The 19,786-nt window shown below is 36.0% G+C and overlaps 1 protein-coding gene across 1 annotated transcript in view; it reads left to right on the plus strand.

The window, feature by feature from the left end:
- LOC149806326 (RB1-inducible coiled-coil protein 1-like) overlaps positions 1-19,786 on the plus strand; it is a 102,017-nt gene that overhangs the window by 37,125 nt on the left and 45,106 nt on the right. Inside the window, exons 11-15 of the mRNA XM_089951634.1 lie at positions 9,630-9,814; positions 12,053-12,239; positions 12,994-13,075; positions 15,300-15,358; positions 17,329-17,429. Of these exons, the coding sequence (XP_089807760.1) occupies positions 9,630-9,814; positions 12,053-12,239; positions 12,994-13,075; positions 15,300-15,358; positions 17,329-17,429 (614 nt within the window). The remainder of the gene's footprint in view (positions 1-9,629; positions 9,815-12,052; positions 12,240-12,993; positions 13,076-15,299; positions 15,359-17,328; positions 17,430-19,786) is intronic.

Raw genomic sequence — 19,786 nt, forward strand, 5'->3', positions numbered from 1 at the left:
ATTGGTCAGAAATCAGTTAAAAATATCTGCATATAATACATTTCCTTTTCAGTTTATCATTTGATGGAAAGTGTTTATAATGAATCCTGTGGGACCAAGACAACCTTTTTGATTAAAAATGAATTTCATTGCAACTGGGAAAAATTGCATCGCTTAAATGTAAATATTTCACTGTATCCCAAACTTTGCAAAATCAAAAATTAGTTTTAAATAAGTTCCACTGGATGGTCTGAAAGATAATAGTTCACATCCTTGAATATTAATAAGGTATGAAAACTGTTATCCATTGTGTTACGAACCTTGACTAATGTCTTCAGTGTCACTGGAAAACTAATTTCCTTTGTGTTATGTACATAGAGTGATGTTTTCATTGTCACTGGAAAACTGTTTTCCATTGTGTTATGAATTTAGACTGATGTCTTCAGTGCCAGAACAGCAGTATGCAGTTTCAAATGGTTTCAATAAAGACATTTTCTCATTGTGATATGACTTAGCTTCCATTAAAGGTAGATTAGGGTGATTTACATAATTCACTTCACGCCAGTAGATCAGGGAGATTTACATAATTCACTTCACTCCAGTAGATCAGGGAGATTTACATAATTCACTTCACTCCAGTAGATCAGGGAGATTTACATAAATTGCTTCACTCCAGTAGATCAGGGAGATTTACATAATTCTCTTCACTCTAGTAGATCAGGGAGATTTACATTATTCTCTTCACTCTAGTAGATCAGGGAGATTTACATAATTCTCTTCACTCTAGTAGATCAGGGAGATTTACATAATTCACTTCACTCCAGTAGATCAGGGAGATTTACATAATTCACTTCACTCCAGTAGATCAGGGAGATTTACATAATTCACTTCACGCCAGTAGATCAGGGAGATTTACATAATTCACTTCACTCCAGTAGATCAGGGAGATTTACATAATTCACTTCACTCCAGTAGATCAGGGAGATTTACATAATTCTCTTCACTCTAGTAGATCAGGGAGATTTACATAATTCTCTTCACTCTAGTAGATCAGGGAGATTTACATAATTCTCTTCACGCCAGTAGATCAGGGAGATTTACATAATTCACTTCACTCCAGTAGATCAGGGAGATTTACATAATTCTCTTCACGCCAGTAGATCAGGGAGATTTACATAATTCTCTTCACTCTAGTAGATCAGGGAGATTTACATAATTCTCTTCACTCTAGTAGATCAGGGAGATTTACATAATTCTCTTCACTCTAGTAGATCAGGGAGATTTACATAATTCTCTTCACGCCAGTAGATCAGGGAGATTTACATAATTCACTTCACTCCAGTAGATCAGGGAGATTTACATAATTCACTTCACTCCAGTAGATCAGGGAGATTTACATAATTCTCTTCACTCTAGTAGATCAGGGAGATTTACATAATTCTCTTCACTCTAGTAGATCAGGGAGATTTACATAATTCTCTTCACTCTAGTAGATCAGGGAGATTTACATAATTCTCTTCACGCCAGTAGATCAGGGAGATTTACATAATTCACTTCACTCCAGTAGATCAGGGAGATTTACATAATTCACTTCACTCCAGTAGATCAGGGAGATTTACATAATTCTCTTCACTCTAGTAGATCAGGGAGATTTACATAATTCTCTTCACTCCAGTAGATCAGGGAGATTTACATAATTCTCTTCACGCCAGTAGATCAGGGAGATTTACATAATTCACTTCACTCCAGTAGATCAGGGAGATTTACATAATTCACTTCACGCCAGTAGATCAGGGAGATTTACATAATTCTCTTCACGCCAGTAGATCAGGGAGATTTACATAATTCGCTTCACGCCAGTAGATCAGGGAGATTTACATAATTCACTTCACTCCAGTAGATCAGGGAGATTTACATAATTCACTTCACTCCAGTAGATCAGGGAGATTTACATAATTCACTTCACTCTGGTAGATCAGGGAGATTTACATAATTCACTTCACTCCAGTAGATCAGGGAGATTTACATAATTCTCTTCACTCTAGTAGATCAGGGAGATTTACATAATTCTCTTCACTCTAGTAGATCAGGGAGATTTACATAATTCACTTCACTCCAGTAGATCAGGGAGATTTACATAATTCACTTCACTCTAGTAGATCAGGGAGATTTACATAATTCACTTCACTCTAGTAGATCAGGGAGATTTACATAATTCACTTCACTCCAGTAGATCAGGGAGATTTACATAATTCTCTTCACTCTAGTAGATCAGGGAGATTTACATAATTCTCTTCACTCTAGTAGATCAGGGAGATTTACATAATTCTCTTCACGCCAGTAGATCAGGGAGATTTACATAATTCACTTCACTCCAGTAGATCAGGGAGATTTACATAATTCACTTCACTCCAGTAGATCAGGGAGATTTACATAATTCACTTCACTCCAGTAGATCAGGGAGATTTACATAATTCTCTTCACTCTAGTAGATCAGGGAGATTTACATAATTCTCTTCACTCTAGTAGATCAGGGAGATTTACATAATTCTCTTCACTCTAGTAGATCAGGGAGATTTACATAATTCTCTTCACTCTAGTAGATCAGGGAGATTTACATAATTCACTTCACTCCAGTAGATCAGGGAGATTTACATAATTCTCTTCACGCCAGTAGATCAGGGAGATTTACATAATTCACTTCACTCCAGTAGATCAGGGAGATTTACATAATTCACTTCACTCCAGTAGATCAGGGAGATTTACATAATTCACTTCACTCCAGTAGATCAGGGAGATTTACATAATTCACTTCACGCCAGTAGATCAGGGAGATTTACATAATTCACTTCACTCCAGTAGATCAGGGAGATTTACATAATTCTCTTCACTCTAGTAGATCAGGGAGATTTACATAATTCACTTCACTCCAGTAGATCAGGGAGATTTACATAATTCACTTCACTCCAGTAGATCAGGGAGATTTACATAATTCACTTCACTCCAGTAGATCAGGGAGATTTACATAATTCACTTCACGCCAGTAGATCAGGGAGATTTACATAATTCACTTCACTCCAGTAGATCAGGGAGATTTACATAATTCACTTCACTCCAGTAGATCAGGGAGATTTACATAATTCACTTCACTCTAGTAGATCAGGGAGATTTACATAATTCACTTCACTCCAGTAGATCAGGGAGATTTACATAATTCTCTTCACTCTAGTAGATCAGGGAGATTTACATAATTCTCTTCACTCTAGTAGATCAGGGAGATTTACATAATTCACTTCACTCCAGTAGATCAGGGAGATTTACATAATTCTCTTCACTCTAGTAGATCAGGGAGATTTACATAATTCTCTTCACTCTAGTAGATCAGGGAGATTTACATAATTCTCTTCACTCTAGTAGATCAGGGAGATTTACATAATTCTCTTCACTCTAGTAGATCAGGGAGATTTACATAATTCACTTCACTCCAGTAGATCAGGGAGATTTACATAATTCTCTTCACGCCAGTAGATCAGGGAGATTTACATAATTCACTTCACTCCAGTAGATCAGGGAGATTTACATAATTCACTTCACTCCAGTAGATCAGGGAGATTTACATAATTCTCTTCACTCTAGTAGATCAGGGAGATTTACATAATTCTCTTCACTCTAGTAGATCAGGGAGATTTACATAATTCTCTTCACGCCAGTAGATCAGGGAGATTTACATAATTCACTTCACTCCAGTAGATCAGGGAGATTTACATAATTCTCTTCACGCCAGTAGATCAGGGAGATTTACATAATTCACTTCACTCCAGTAGATCAGGGAGATTTACATAATTCACTTCACTCCAGTAGATCAGGGAGATTTACATAATTCTCTTCACTCTAGTAGATCAGGGAGATTTACATAATTCTCTTCACGCCAGTAGATCAGGGAGATTTACATAATTCTCTTCACTCTAGTAGATCAGGGAGATTTACATAATTCTCTTCACGCCAGTAGATCAGGGAGATTTACATAATTCACTTCACTCCAGTAGATCAGGGAGATTTACATAATTCTCTTCACGCCAGTAGATCAGGGAGATTTACATAATTCACTTCACTCTAGTAGATCAGGGAGATTTACATAATTCACTTCACTCCAGTAGATCAGGGAGATTTACATAATTCTCTTCACGCCAGTAGATCAGGGAGATTTACATAATTCTCTTCACGCCAGTAGATCAGGGAGATTTACATAATTCACTTCACTCCAGTAGATCAGGGAGATTTACATAATTCTCTTCACGCCAGTAGATCAGGGAGATTTACATAATTCACTTCACTCCAGTAGATCAGGGAGATTTACATAATTCACTTCACTCCAGTAGATCAGGGAGATTTACATAATTCACTTCACTCTAGTAGATCAGGGAGATTTACATAATTCACTTCACTCTAGTAGATCAGGGAGATTTACATAATTCTCTTCACGCCAGTAGATCAGGGAGATTTACATAATTCACTTCACTCCAGTAGATCAGGGAGATTTACATAATTCACTTCACTCCAGTAGATCAGGGAGATTTACATAATTCACTTCACTCCAGTAGATCAGGGAGATTTACATAATTCTCTTCACGCCAGTAGATCAGGGAGATTTACATAATTCACTTCACTCCAGTAGATCAGGGAGATTTACATAATTCACTTCACTCTAGTAGATCAGGGAGATTTACATAATTCACTTCACTCTAGTAGATCAGGGAGATTTACATAATTCTCTTCACGCCAGTAGATCAGGGAGATTTACATAATTCACTTCACTCCAGTAGATCAGGGAGATTTACATAATTCACTTCACGCCAGTAGATCAGGGAGATTTACATAATTCACTTCACTCCAGTAGATCAGGGAGATTTACATAATTCACTTCACTCCAGTAGATCAGGGAGATTTACATAATTCACTTCACTCCAGTAGATCAGGGAGATTTACATAATTCACTTCACTCCAGTAGATCAGGGAGATTTACATAATTCTTTTCACGCCAGTAGATCAGGGAGATTTACATAATTCTTTTCATGCCAGTAGATCAGAGAGATTTACATAATTCGCTTTACTCTAGTAGATCAGGGAGATTTACATAATTCTCTTCACGCCAGTAGATCAGGGAGATTTACATAATTCTCTTCACTCTAGTAGATCAGGGAGATTTACATAATTCTCTTCACTCTAGTAGATCAGGGAGATTTACATAATTCACTTCACTCCAGTAGATCAGGGAGATTTACATAATTCTCTTCATGCCAGTAGATCAGAGAGATTTACATAATTAGCTTTACTCTAGTAGATCAGAGAGATTTACATAATTCTCTTCACTCTAGTAGATCAGAGAGATTTACATAATTCGCTTTACTCTAGTAGATCAGGGAGATTTACATAATTCGCTTTACTCTAGTAGATCAGAGAGATTTACATAATTCACTTCACTCTAGTAGATCAGGGAGATTTACATAATTCACTTCACGCCAGTAGATCAGGGAGATTTACATAATTCTCTTCACGCCAGTAGATCAGGGAGATTTACATAATTCACTTCACTCCAGTAGATCAGGGAGATTTACATAATTCACTTCACTCCAGTAGATCAGAGAGATTTACATAATTCGCTTTACTCTAGTAGATCAGAGAGATTTACATAATTCACTTCACTCTAGTAGATCAGGGAGATTTACATAATTCTCTTCACTCCAGTAGATCAGGGAGATTTACATAATTCTCTTCACTCCAGTAGATCAGGGAGATTTACATAATTCTCTTCACGCCAGTAGATCAGGGAGATTTACATAATTCACTTCACTCTAGTAGATCAGGGAGATTTACATAATTCACTTCACTCCAGTAGATCAGGGAGATTTACATAATTCTCTTCACTCTAGTAGATCAGGGAGATTTACATAATTCACTTCACTCCAGTAGATCAGGGAGATTTACATAATTCACTTCACTCCAGTAGATCAGGGAGATTTACATAATTCTCTTCACTCCAGTAGATCAGGGAGATTTACATAATTCTCTTCACTCTAGTAGATCAGGGAGATTTACATAATTCTCTTCACTCCAGTAGATCAGGGAGATTTACATAATTCTCTTCACTCCAGTAGATCAGGGAGATTTACATAATTCTCTTCACGCCAGTAGATCAGGGAGATTTACATAATTCACTTCACTCCAGTAGATCAGGGAGATTTACATAATTCTCTTCACTCTAGTAGATCAGGGAGATTTACATAATTCTCTTCACGCCAGTAGATCAGGGAGATTTACATAATTCACTTCACTCCAGTAGATCAGGGAGATTTACATAATTCTCTTCACTCCAGTAGATCAGGGAGATTTACATAATTCTCTTCACTCCAGTAGATCAGGGAGATTTACATAATTCTCTTCATGCCAGTAGATCAGGGAGATTTACATAATTCGCTTCACTCTAGTAGATCAGGGAGATTTACATAATTCACTTCACTCCAGTAGATCAGGGAGATTTACATAATTCTCTTCACTCCAGTAGATCAGGGAGATTTACATAATTCTCTTCACTCCAGTAGATCAGGGAGATTTACATAATTCTCTTCACGCCAGTAGATCAGGGAGATTTACATAATTCACTTCATGCCAGTAGATCAGGGAGATTTACATAATTCACTTCACGCCAGTAGATCAGGGAGATTTACATAATTCACTTCACGCCAGTAGATCAGGGAGATTTACATAATTCACTTCACTCCAGTAGATCAGGGAGATTTACATAATTCACTTCACGCCAGTAGATCAGGGAGATTTACATAATTCTCTTCACTCTAGTAGATCAGGGGTTCAATAAGGACTACATCATACATGGTTAGCGGTTATGTTTTGACCTGTTATTTTTTTTTAATAGAGATTTTAATATAAGTAAAATACTTGTAATAAATAAGTAAAGCTCTGGATTTTGTAATGTTCAAACTTTATTTTTTTTGAATGACCATCATCAAATGAATAATTTTAACTACCTACAAGGATAAACAGTCAATCAGATTCTTCTTAAACTAGTTGTATACTCATTGCTCACACTCAAGCAAGACATCTTGAGAAAGAAACAGAATTTGGATTCTTGGCTCACAGCAAGCAGTGTCTCAGCTATTAGATTTTGTCACTTTGTGAATGAATCCCACACAGGCGATAAATAACCTTCAATGCCATCCATCAGCTCTAATTAACTACAGCCTCACAGGTCATTTATGTGCATTTACTCATTTTAAATATAAATTTTTCTTTTATAATTTAATAATAATTTTTTTAAACCAAAGTCTATTCAATCGAGATTATTGAATGCTCTGCACATTAATCATCAAGAAACTTCATACAGAATTATCGATTGCATTGGACTTACAGTGGTGGTCAAGAGGTAATAAACTGGGTCGAGAAACCTCCATACAAAATTATTGATTGCATTGGACTTACAGTGGTGGTCAAGAGGTAATAAACTGGGTCGAGAAACCTCCATACAAAATTATTGATTGCATTGGACTTACAGTGGTGGTCAAGAGGTAATAAACTGGGTCGAGAAACCTCCATACAAAATTATTGATTGCAGTGGACTTAAGACGTGGTCAGGAGGTAATAAACTGGGTCGAGAAACTTCCATACAAAATTATTGATTGCAGTGGACTTAAGACGTGGTCAGGAGGTAATAAACTGGGTCGAGAAACTTCCATACAAAATTATTGATTGCAGTGGACTTAAGTGTTGGTCAGGAAATAAACTGGGGCAAGAAACTTCCATACAAAATTATTGATTGCATTGGACTTACAGTGGTGGTCAGGAGGTAATAAACTGGGTCGAGAAACTTCCATACAAAGTTATTGATTGCATTGGACTTACAGTAGTGGTCAGGAGGTAATAAACTGGGTCGAGAAACTTCCATACAAAGTTATTGATTGCATTGGACTTACAGTGGTGGTCAGGAGGTAATAAACTGGGTCGAGAAACTTCCATACAAAGTTATTGATTGCATTGGACTTACAGTAGTGGTCAGGAGGTAATAAACTGGGTCGAGAAACTTCCATACAAAGTTATTGATTGCATTGGACTTACAGTGGTGGTCAGGAGGTAATAAACTGGGTCAAGAAACTTCCATACAAAGTTATTGATTGCATTGGACTTACAGTGGTGGTCAGGAGGTAATAAACTGGGTCAAGAAACTTCCATACAAAGTTATTGATTGCATTGGACTTACAGTGGTGGTCAGGAGGTAATAAACTGGGTCGAGAAACTTCCATACAAAGTTATTGATTGCATTGGACTTACAGTGGTGGTCAGGAGGTAATAAACTGGGTCGAGAAACTTCCATACAAAGTTATTGATTGCATTGGACTTACAGTGGTGGTCAGGAGGTAATAAACTGGGTCGAGAAACTTCCATACAAAGTTATTGATTGCATTGGACTTACAGTGGTGGTCAGGAGGTAATAAACTGGGTCAAGAAACTTCCATACAAAGTTATTGATTGCATTGGACTTACAGTGGTGGTCAGGAGGTAATAAACTGGGTCGAGAAACTTCCATACAAAGTTATTGATTGCATTGGACTTACAGTGGTGGTCAGGAGGTAATAAACTGGGTCAAGAAACTTCCATACAAAGTTATTGATTGCATTGGACTTAAGTGGTGGTCAGGAGGTAATAAACTGGGTAGAGAAACTTCCATACAAAGTTATTGATTGCATTGGACTTACAGTGGTGGTCAGGAGGTAATAAACTGGGTCAAGAAACTTCCATACAAAGTTATTGATTGCATTGGACTTACAGTGGTGGTCAGGAGGTAATAAACTGGGTCGAGAAACTTCCATACAAAGTTATTGATTGCATTGGACTTACAGTGGTGGTCAGGAGGTAATAAACTGGGTCAAGAAACTTCCATACAAAGTTATTGATTGCATTGGACTTAACAGTGTTGGTCAGGAGGTAATAAACTGGGTCAAGAAACTTCCATACAAAGTTATTGATTGCAATGGGCTTACAGTGGTGGTCAGGAAATAAACTGGGTCGAGAAACTTCCATACAAAATTATTGATTGCATTGGACTTACAGTGGTGGTCAGGAGGTAATAAACTGGGTCAAGAAACTTCCATAGAAAATTATTGATTGCATTGGACTTAAGTGTTGGTCATGAAATAAACTTGGTCAAGAAACTTCCATACAAAATTATTGATTGCATTGGACTTACAGTGGTGGTCAGGAGGTAGAAGAGCATGCTGAGTCTAATCGTGGCAATATAGGGTAGTAAGAATTTGTTTATCAACATGTGTAGCTTTCATTGTGAGATCCCAGCATGCAACATTCAATCTGGATTATACTGAATCACACTTTTAGGTTGATCTTGTCCAGAAATGTCCATGTACTTATACATTGATTACTTTATGGTAAATAATGACCTTCTAAAAGAATATGCCGAGGTACGTAGAATCAAATTTTAAAAAATGACATCATTTACTGAAATATTTTGTGTTGAACACCTACTTGACTGAATAACATTTACTATAGCTCAGAGAAAAAACAATCCATCAGTAAGTACAGAATTAATTATATTGTTATAAGACAATAACCTCTATTTCAAACAGGGCTTTGTTCACAACCAAAACCGAGTGTCCAACTTAAAGGATAAATCAATTTTGCCGGACCTTTGTTCCAGTCATAAGAGTCAGCTTTTACAGATGCTGAAACATCACAAGAAGTTGAGAGAGGTCAAGAAAAAATGCCGCATGGCCAAAGAGGATCTTTCGGGGAACCTTCATACCAGACTCAGGTTGGAGAGAGAATTATTCATCAAAAATCAAATTTGATAAGGCTAAATCATGTAAGGTGCATCAATGATGTGAAAATACTTTTATTTTTTATTCGTGTCCACTCTAGGAATTTATTGTCTCAACTGAGAATGGCCAGCTTTAGACCTAACTTTTCTGGTTGTGACAGTAACAGCATCTGTCGAGTCAACTATGTTTGAATGACTTTTTTAAAAGTCAGTTACTGTATTTAAATGAAACATTTTAGTATCTTTCTGGGTTTATACCTTAATGGGATAAGATCGACTGTTTAGCTGATGTGTTCCGCAGAATCCTTTCTGCTTCATCCTGTCATCTGTAATACTGGGACTTTATTGTGATCCATCTATGGTCAGTAATACTGGGACTTTATTGTGATCCATCTATGGTCAGTAATACTGGGACTTTATTGTGATCCATCTATGGTCAGTAATACTGGAACTTTATTGTGATCCATCTATGGTCAGTAATACTGGGACTTTATTGTGATCCATCTATGGTCAGTAATACTGGGACTTTATTGTGATCCATCTATGGTCAGTAATACTGGAACTTTATTGTGATCCATCTATGGTCAGTAATACTGGGACTTTATTGTGATCCATCTATGGTCAGTAATACTGGGACTTTATTGTGATCCATCTATGGTCAGTAATACTGGAACTTTATTGTGATCCATCTATGGTCAGTAATACTGGAACTTTATTGTGATCCATCTATGGTCAGTAATACTGGGACTTTATTGTGATCCATCTATGGTCAGTAATACTGGGACTTTATTGTGATCCATCTATGGTCAGTAATACTGGAACTTTATTGTGATCCATCTGTGGTCAGTAATACTGGAACTTTATTGTGATCCATCTATGGTCAGTAATACTGGGACTTTATTGTGATCCATCTATGGTCAGTAATACTGGAACTTTATTGTGATCCATCTATGGTCAGTAATACTGGGACTTTATTGTGATCCATCTATGGTCAGTAATACTGGAACTTTATTGTGATCCATCTGTGGTCAGTAATACTGGAACTTTATTGTGATCCATCTATGGTCAGTAATACTGGGACTTTATTGTGATCCATCTATGGTCAGTAATACTGGAACTTTATTGTGATCCATCTATGGTCAGTAATACTGGGACTTTATTGTGATCCATCTATGGTCAGTAATACTGGGACTTTATTGTGATCCATCTATGGTCAGTAATACTGGGACTTTATTGTGATCCATCTATGGTCAGTAATACTGGGACTTTATTGTGATCCATCTATGGTCAGTGGAACATATTATTATCATAACCAGTTTCACATCCTTTTAGTATTTTTTTTTAATTGAGTTGCTATTCTTACAGTAAATAAAATTTTGATGTAACTGCGTATTCTTAAATACCTTACAATGTGTTTCTGTGCCTCTCCATCTGAAAAGAATCTTTTCATGCAGTTTCTATTTTTAGATGAATACTGGAACGTGTATGTAAGATTGGTATTACTTTTCACATAGAATTTGCAGTCTTGATGACAATTAGGAAAGACTTGTTTGCATTGAATTCTTGTTTTTCCTCTCTACTTGAATGACAGCAATAAGATGAAGCTCATTTCTTGTCGTACTGTTAAAGCTTATCGCTTACTTTTGGCCATTGGTGTCAGTATCGTGACTTTGCATTTAGCTCAGTTTTTTCTGTCTAATGGAATGACAGCAATAGTGTCACTTTGTTACAGCTTAAGCAGGACATGGGGATCGCTTACTTTTGGCCATTGGTGTCTGTATCATGATTAAGCTCAGTTTCAGACACTGCTATACAGGAAAATTGATTGGTGCTTTGATCATGAAACTACTTTTTTATGCTCTTACAACCTTCCAAGGTATTTGAATTATGCCACAGTACATCACGTGAGAGATAACATTGAGCAGAATTCTTGTAAAGCTTTTATTATGTGGACATGGCAATGGCAACACAATCGGCTATTTAGTGCCAAGGTAATTGGAGTAAAATGCCTTGTCCAAGGAGACACCCTCTTAGATGATCCAGGCTGATCTGATTGTAGGATTTGAACCTGTATTCTTTCAGTTGTAAGTCTAGCAAACAAACCAAAGCACATTATTTATGGCTTATGTCTTGAGTCACTGAATTTTCTCTAACTGCTGTTGATATTTCCTAAAAGTGATGAAATTAGATTGGCATAATATGGATGGTATTTCTTACTTTTATTCTTGTCAGATGGGTCATGTACGTGGAGAAAAAGATCTCCGATGTGGATGGTAAGCTGATGATTTACCATGAGAGCCTGAAGCGTCTCAGTAAACGACTGGATATTCTTCAGCAGATTCATGATGCCCCACAGGTCTATGCCCAGCTTATTGTTGAGGTTATTAGAAGGAAGCAGTTCTCTGGTCAGTTTCTTCAGGTACATCATTAATAGCTTTATCCTACAACATGTATTTGTATTATTTTACTGTACAACATATTTCTAATAGTATACTGTACAGTATGTTTTGGTATTATTTTACTGTATATCATGTATTTCTAATATTATACTGTACATGTATTTGTATTATTTTACTGTACAACATGTATTTCTAATATTATATTGTATAACATGAATTTGTATTATTTTACTATACAACATGTATTTCTAATATTATACTGTATAAAATATATTTATAATGTTGCTAATTTTTACATGTAGGTCCTTTCATTAAAACTATTTTGAGGTTAGGAAAGTTCAAAATTTCATTTGATATAAAGTTCTATTCATCAAGGAGTTTTTGTATTACATTGTTCAGCTTAAACATCATATAAGATTCAAAGTTAAAACTATGGGTATATTGTGAATGGATGTGAAAGTATTTAATAACAAATTTACTTTATAGTCCAGTGCTGGTATAGGTGGTTTATAATGGGGCTGTATGGAATGGAATAATGAGAAAAGTGGGAAGACTTGCTTCTTTGATTCAGTGTTATTCATCTGTTTACTGATTGTTTTATGTTCAGCAAAATCATTTTTTTAAACATTACTTTGGTCATTGTTGACAGTTTCATTTTTACATTATTTGAATTTGAATTGGTGATATATGGGGTATCTTTAGATGTCAGTACAAACACACACACAGACACAAACACAGGCACACACAGAACTAAGTATATTTTTTATTTTACAGTGGGCAAGAGGATTGGCCTTAGAGTCTAGTAGTGTCCATTCTGAAGAAGTCAGGAGGAGAGACAGTTTCCTGGTGGCTCTAGGTATAAATCCATGTTATTGAAATTTCTAGGTTTTATTTTACTGTTTATGGTCCATTCTGTTATAGAAACCACCTGCATATAACGGTCAGTATTGTGATGTCAAGTACAAAACAAATAGGTCTTGTAAGTGCCTATGTATTAAAACACCTGTTTTTAACTGGTGTAATCATCCTTTCTCGTAGGTCTGACGTGTTTTTTTGTTGTTATTGCTAAATAAGCAATTAATAATATAAAATTGTTATGTTAGCCACAATAGTTCTGTCTTTACAGTTATATTGAAACTTGCCTTAATGGCACGTCAGAATGAAGTATACCTGGTGATGCAGGACAAAACTTGTGTGTGGGTTCTTTTTTTATTTTGACTTGATGCACATTATCTACAAAGGACATCTCCACAAAGAAAAATGCTTTTCAGTCCATAAAGGTCTTTTATGGTTTACTGTATTGTATATGACTTAAAAACTAATTCGTTGTTTGATTTGCGACTGTATAACCTGTTGCAAATGTGTGGCATTGTTTGTGACTACATTTGTAGAGCCTGTTGCAAATGTGTGGCATTGTGGGCAACTTTGGTTGTATAACCTGTTTTAAATGTGTTTCATTGTTTGTGACTTAAGTTGTATAACCTGTTTCAAATGTGTGGCATTGTGGGCAACTTCAGTTGTATAACCTGTTTCAAATGTGTTTCCTTATTTGTGACTACATTTGTAGAGCCTGTTGCAAATGTGTGGCATTGTGGGCAACTTCAGTTGTATAACCTGTTTCAAATGTGTTTCATTGTTTGTGACTACAGTTGTATAACCAGTTTCAAATGTGTGGCATTGTGGGCAACTTCAGTTGTATAACCTGTTTCAAATGTGTGGCATTGTGGGCAACTTCAGTTATATAACCCGTTTCAAATGTGTGGCATTGTGGGCAACTTCAGTTGTATAACCTATTTCAAATGTGTTTCATTGTTTGTGACTACATTTGTAGAGCCTGTTGCAAATGTGTGGCATTGTGGGCAACTTCAGTTGTATAACCTGTTTCAAATGTGTGGCATTGTTTGTGACTTCATTTGTAGAGCCCGTTGCAAATGTGTGGCATTGTGGGCAACTTCAGTTGTATAACCTGTTTCAAATGTGTTTCGTTGTTTGTGACTACATTTGTAGAGACTTTTGCAAATGTGTGGCATTGTGGGCAACTTCAGTTGTATAACCTGTTTCAAATGTGTGGCATTGTTTGTGTCTACATTTGTAGAGCCTGTTGCAAATGTGTGGCATTGTGGGCAACTTCAGTTGTATAACCTGTTTCAAATGTGTTTCATTGTTTGTGACTACATTTGTAGAACCTGTTGCAAATGTGTGGCATTGTGGGCAACATCAGTTGTGAAACCTGCTGCAAATATGTGGCATTTTATGCAAGATTTGAATGCATCTGTGAGCACAAAACTATAAAACTAATAATTTGATTGCTGACCTTTTTTGTGCCCTTAAGTGATCTCTGTTCAGTTTTGTGTTACAGTTGTTTTTTCAGGTATTCTTGGCCACAGAGTCATGGAAGTCTGTATTTTTATGCATCTTGATGAGGACAAATTAATCTAAATAAAAGCAGGTCATTGCATCGGATCATTCATAGCTCATAAAACACATTTTTAGTTTGCTAAGAATGTTAAACATGTCAATCATTTTAGGAGTAGTTTTTTAGTATTGTTTAAATGTGTTAATCTGCATTAGCTGTGATGAGAATAGTGAATCAAACTTGGATCTGCAACTTTACTGTAAATCTGGACCCAGTTTCACCAAAATAAGTCTTTTGATTGGTTAATTGTTGTTTTCAAACTTTAAATATTAGCCAATCACTTTACTGGATTTTAGACCTAATTGTAGTTTAGACAAAATTTTTGTTGCTGAAAATATTCAAGCCTGGTCACAGTGTACACTTCATATGTGTTGTATGTGGGAATTTATTATGTGATGTATATTTTGCAGTGTTATGCGATTTTCGCTGTCAGTGTCTTAAATTGGCTTGATCCATGTTGCAAGATTTGTTCATCATGAAAAGATTATAGTTTTATCTTCAGTCACATTGTTTTTTTCCCTTTTGTAAATAAACCTCATGTCATACACGAGTCAATAAATTGGACATGTTTGAATTTATCTGATCTTGATTTTGTTACAGTTTGTAAAAAGTTCTTGATTTTCTAAACACTCAGTCCATCTTCGATTATTTTGTGTTTTTGCAGGTCGACATTTTTTGCAGTCCTTGTTTCCTGGTTTGGAAGACATTCCGCCCCATTTTGCAGTAAGTTATTTATATTGTATTGTTACTGTCAGACAGGAACATTGTGTGGCCATAGTTACTGTCAGACAGGAACATTGTGTGGCCATAGTTACTATCAGGAACATTGTGTGGCCATAGTTACTGTCAGACAGGAACATTGTGTGGCCATAGTTACTGTCAGACAGGAACATTGTGTGGTCATAGTTACTCTCAGACAGGAACATTGTGTGGCCATAGTTACTGTCAGTTAGATAATAAATGATAAATCCCAATTTTGATTATTCGTTGTGTCAGGATAACTGTCCATTTCAATACTCTTTGCGTATAAAAGAGACCTTCAAACATGCATTATCTCTGCCTAGTAAATGTCTGCCACATTATTCTTAATTTGTATTGTTTAAGAAGCAATAGACTACATCTGAATGTTTTTGAGCAGCATACCTTGATGACATACTGCAAAAACGTCGGATAATTTTGGTTTTCCTGACATGAACAACCTTATTTCCCTTATCACAGTTTAGGGTGGAAAATCAGTGTAGAGAAGTCAGACCTTTTCCATTCAAAACATTTTGTCATTCTAGGTGTGGAGTTCTTAACTCTTCTCAACTTTGTGAATCAGCTTCTTAAAGGCTTTAAAAGTACCCATGCATTGGAGAAGGTGCCAACCAAGACATTTATTTGGGTGAGGGAGTTTCTCCAGCTCCTTGCCCTATTGAGTGGGGTGGCAGACCTGTTACACTTAAAATGCCTTTACATGATGTTCCTTCTGCAAATGGCCCCTTTGGCACAATGGTGCCTTGATGGTGGGTCATTTAGATCACTGCTACGATCTTGACAAGATGAAATACTCCTTTCTTTAATGGCAAGACAGGAAGTGGCTAGTAGTAGGAAAATCTGTCAGCTTATAATCATGATTTGAACAGATTTGTCAGATTGGGGAGCACACTTACTACTCAGTTTTATCACGGTCATTGGCAAGACTGCAGAAGAAGCCTCTTCATAACATCATTTTGGATATTAAGGCCTTTGTCATGGCCTCCCTTGACTGTGTGAGAGGCATGAAAGGAGAGGCTGTCATTATACTGTCAGAAAATTTGGTCATACTGTTATTTATATTTCAACCTGTAAGAATCAGAAATAATGTGCTATTCTCTCAGTAACTGAACATACAAGAGATAAGGATTTCTGTATTCCTTGTGACAAAGAAGTATAAATAACTGATTAAAGATGAAAAATAAAAGAAAACCCAAATTTATTTTCTGAAGAAAAGTAAATAAGTTCTGAATTTGATAAAATAACTTTCGCTTTAGTTTCCTGATTTAAATCACTGTTACCACAGCATGAAAGTATTCATGACATTAGATCAGTATGTCTTGCATATTTCTGGTTGAGCCAGAAAAAAAACTACAGAGCAATACAAAGTGAAATTTGTTTATTTCATAAACATTATTAATTTTAGTGTCTTGATGTGTATCAGTTTTATAATATTATAGTAACTCACACAGCTTGAATTATTCATGACAGATTAGATATATTTCCCATCACATTTTATGTTTGTTGTGATTGTTGATGAACGGTTTGTATATATGAAATCCTAAGTGAAAGAAAAATTCAAATTTTCATAATTTTCATTTAAACATATATTCTTTTTTGGTGGCAATGGTGTCATCAACATTAACATTTTTTTAAAAAGTCCAATATGGAATGCATGTCTGTATGTATGTATCCACTGGAATATGGATATAGGTGATACGGAGTGTGTGTCTGTTTGTGTTTATGTGTATGCACTGGCATCATATAGATGTAGTTCAGAGTGTGTGTGTGTGCGTGTGTACCTACCTTGGAATATGGATGTAGGTGAGACACTTGTTTTTTTTTAAAAACCTATTTAAAATAAAAAATTTATGCTGAGCAAATGTTTTACTACATGCCCTGACAAGTTTGGTTATCAGGACATTACATTATTTATTCTTATACAATGTTTAAAATAGACTGAGGCTCCACCAGAGTTTGATGAACGTCTACCAAGTATAACAGAGAGTGATATTGTAATGCTGAAGGATGCAGTTCCTGAACTTTCTGAACTTTTAAAGTAAGTCTTTAATTTAAACCAACTATAGTCTAATTATTTAATCTGATACAACTGTTGCCATAAAAAATAGGTGGTATGAACCTTACTCTGATAAATAGCTCTGATTTTTGTCATGGGTGCAAGGTGAGACATAGAAATCACTTATCTAACAACATTGTCATTGCTGTTGATGTAAATAAAAAATGTGTCACTGACATGGTTGAATGTGCATTCATGAAAATAAATGGATTTATTTATAATGTAGGGTACCAATTATCACAGTTAAAAGATCACATTGACCTATTTAATGGGTGTATTTATAATGGAGGGTACAACTTATCACAGATAAAAGATCACATTGACCTATTTAATGGGTGTATTTATAATGGAGGGTACCACTTATCACAGTTAACATATCACATTGACCTATTTAATAGGTGTATTTATAATGGAGGGTACCACTTATCACAGCTAAAAGATCACATTGACCTATTTAATGTGTGTATTTATAATGGAGGGTACCACTTATCACAGATGAAAGATCACATTGACCTATTTAACAGATGTATTTATAATGGAGGATACAACTTATCACAGTTAAAAGATCACAGTCACATATTTAATGGAGTTTTTTAAATGTAAAAGGTTAAAATAAGTTTTTAAAGTAGAAGCTGTTCTCCACACTCCAAACTCCCTCAGCAGTGTCTTCCTTCACACCCACTCAGCTAGTGTTTCCCCCCCCACTCCAGATTCCTTCAGCTAGTGTCTTCCTCCAGACCCATCAGCTAGTGTTTTCCTCCACACCTCTAAACTCCCTCAGCTAGTGTCTTCCTCCACACTCCAAACCCCCTCAGCTAGTGTTTTCCTTCACACCTCCAAACCCCTCAGCTAGTGTTTTCCTCCACACCTCCATACCCCTCAGCTAGTGTCTTCCTCCATACTTTAAACCCCATCAGCTAGTGTCTTCTTCTCTAGGCCAAGTTTAACAACAATTTTAGAATTCTTGACTTAGTTCTTAGAAATTAACTTTGAGCTCTCAGGCACGATTTTTCTCCATTTTAAAGAAGAATTCTGCTTTTTGCCTGACTTGAATCAGATTTTTCTTGATATAGTCCATCTTTTTATCATCTCCGATCCGGTTTTTAAAAAGCGGTATGTCCAGTCCCAGTCTGCAGCGACCTTTGTAAATGCTTCATTCCATATATTAGTTAGCACATGACTCTCGTAAAAGAGTATTCTGATTGGTCAAAGGTTTAAATTCATCCAGTGAATCTTTGTGCAATGGAAACTCATGGCATTGGAATATAGAAGCATGCATGCAAAACGTGGCATCCCGAGTTGTTGAGAGATACCATGACACAGAAAGTTTGGATAAAGGTTTTACATGATAGAATCTTACATGATAGAATTTTCATTCTTTTTTTAAAAATTCTTTCATGATAGAATTTCCCGCTCCAGTGGCCTAGTGTTTAGAGCATCTGCCTCTGATGCGGGAGGTTGCGGGTTCTAACCCCGGCCGAGTCATACCAAAGACTTACCAAAATGGTACTAACAGCTGCCTCGCTTGGCGCTCAGCATTAGGAGGTTAGTGTGAGGACTGGTGTCAGGATAATGTGACTGGATGGGACATCATACTACATGTCTGCGGCATGATGCCCCAGTGCTAGACATCACTATAAACTGTCACACTGCTGACATTGTAGCGATATGACTGAAAAATTATTAAAACTATGTTAAAAATCTAAATCACACACACAAACTCATCATAGAATTTTCATTCTTTTTTTTTTTAAATTCTGCTTCCACTTGATTTGATAGAAAATAATTGTGATAATAAAATGCAAGTCATCTTATAATTTATTGTAACAATGCAACTAATATTTGTACAAGTTAGAGATCAAAACACAATCTGTACTTAATAAGGTTCTCATGAATAAACTCAGGCATCACTGAGGATTACAGGAATTCAGGAGGGCGTGTTTCATTAATGATTACATTGAAAACCAAATTGATAAAATATAACAATATAACTGGTTAGTAATTCTTGACACAAGTAGGTATTACGTTCATTTCATTGCTAGAAATTTTGTCATTATTTACTGTGTACTGACAATTTTTTTTGTAAGAAAATGTTGACAAAATATTAATTCTGCTCAAAAGTTGTGAATTTCATGATGTTGATTAAGGCTGTTTAGGCACTGAGTTTGATTTTGATTGCAGTTATATTCACATCCAACAAACATTGGTTTGGGATTTTTGGGCCATTTTCTATAGGACAAAATTTGGATCCACACTTGCCGCTGCATTATAAGTGGGTCTGTAATTTATCTGGTCATGTTCTTGTGAGGTCTTGTGGGTCTGTAATTTATCTGGTCTTG

This window comes from Sinohyriopsis cumingii, chromosome 1 (genome assembly GCF_028554795.1).
Source record: "Sinohyriopsis cumingii isolate HCF-2022 chromosome 1, ASM2855479v2, whole genome shotgun sequence".
Lineage (NCBI taxonomy): Eukaryota > Metazoa > Mollusca > Bivalvia > Unionida > Unionidae > Sinohyriopsis > Sinohyriopsis cumingii.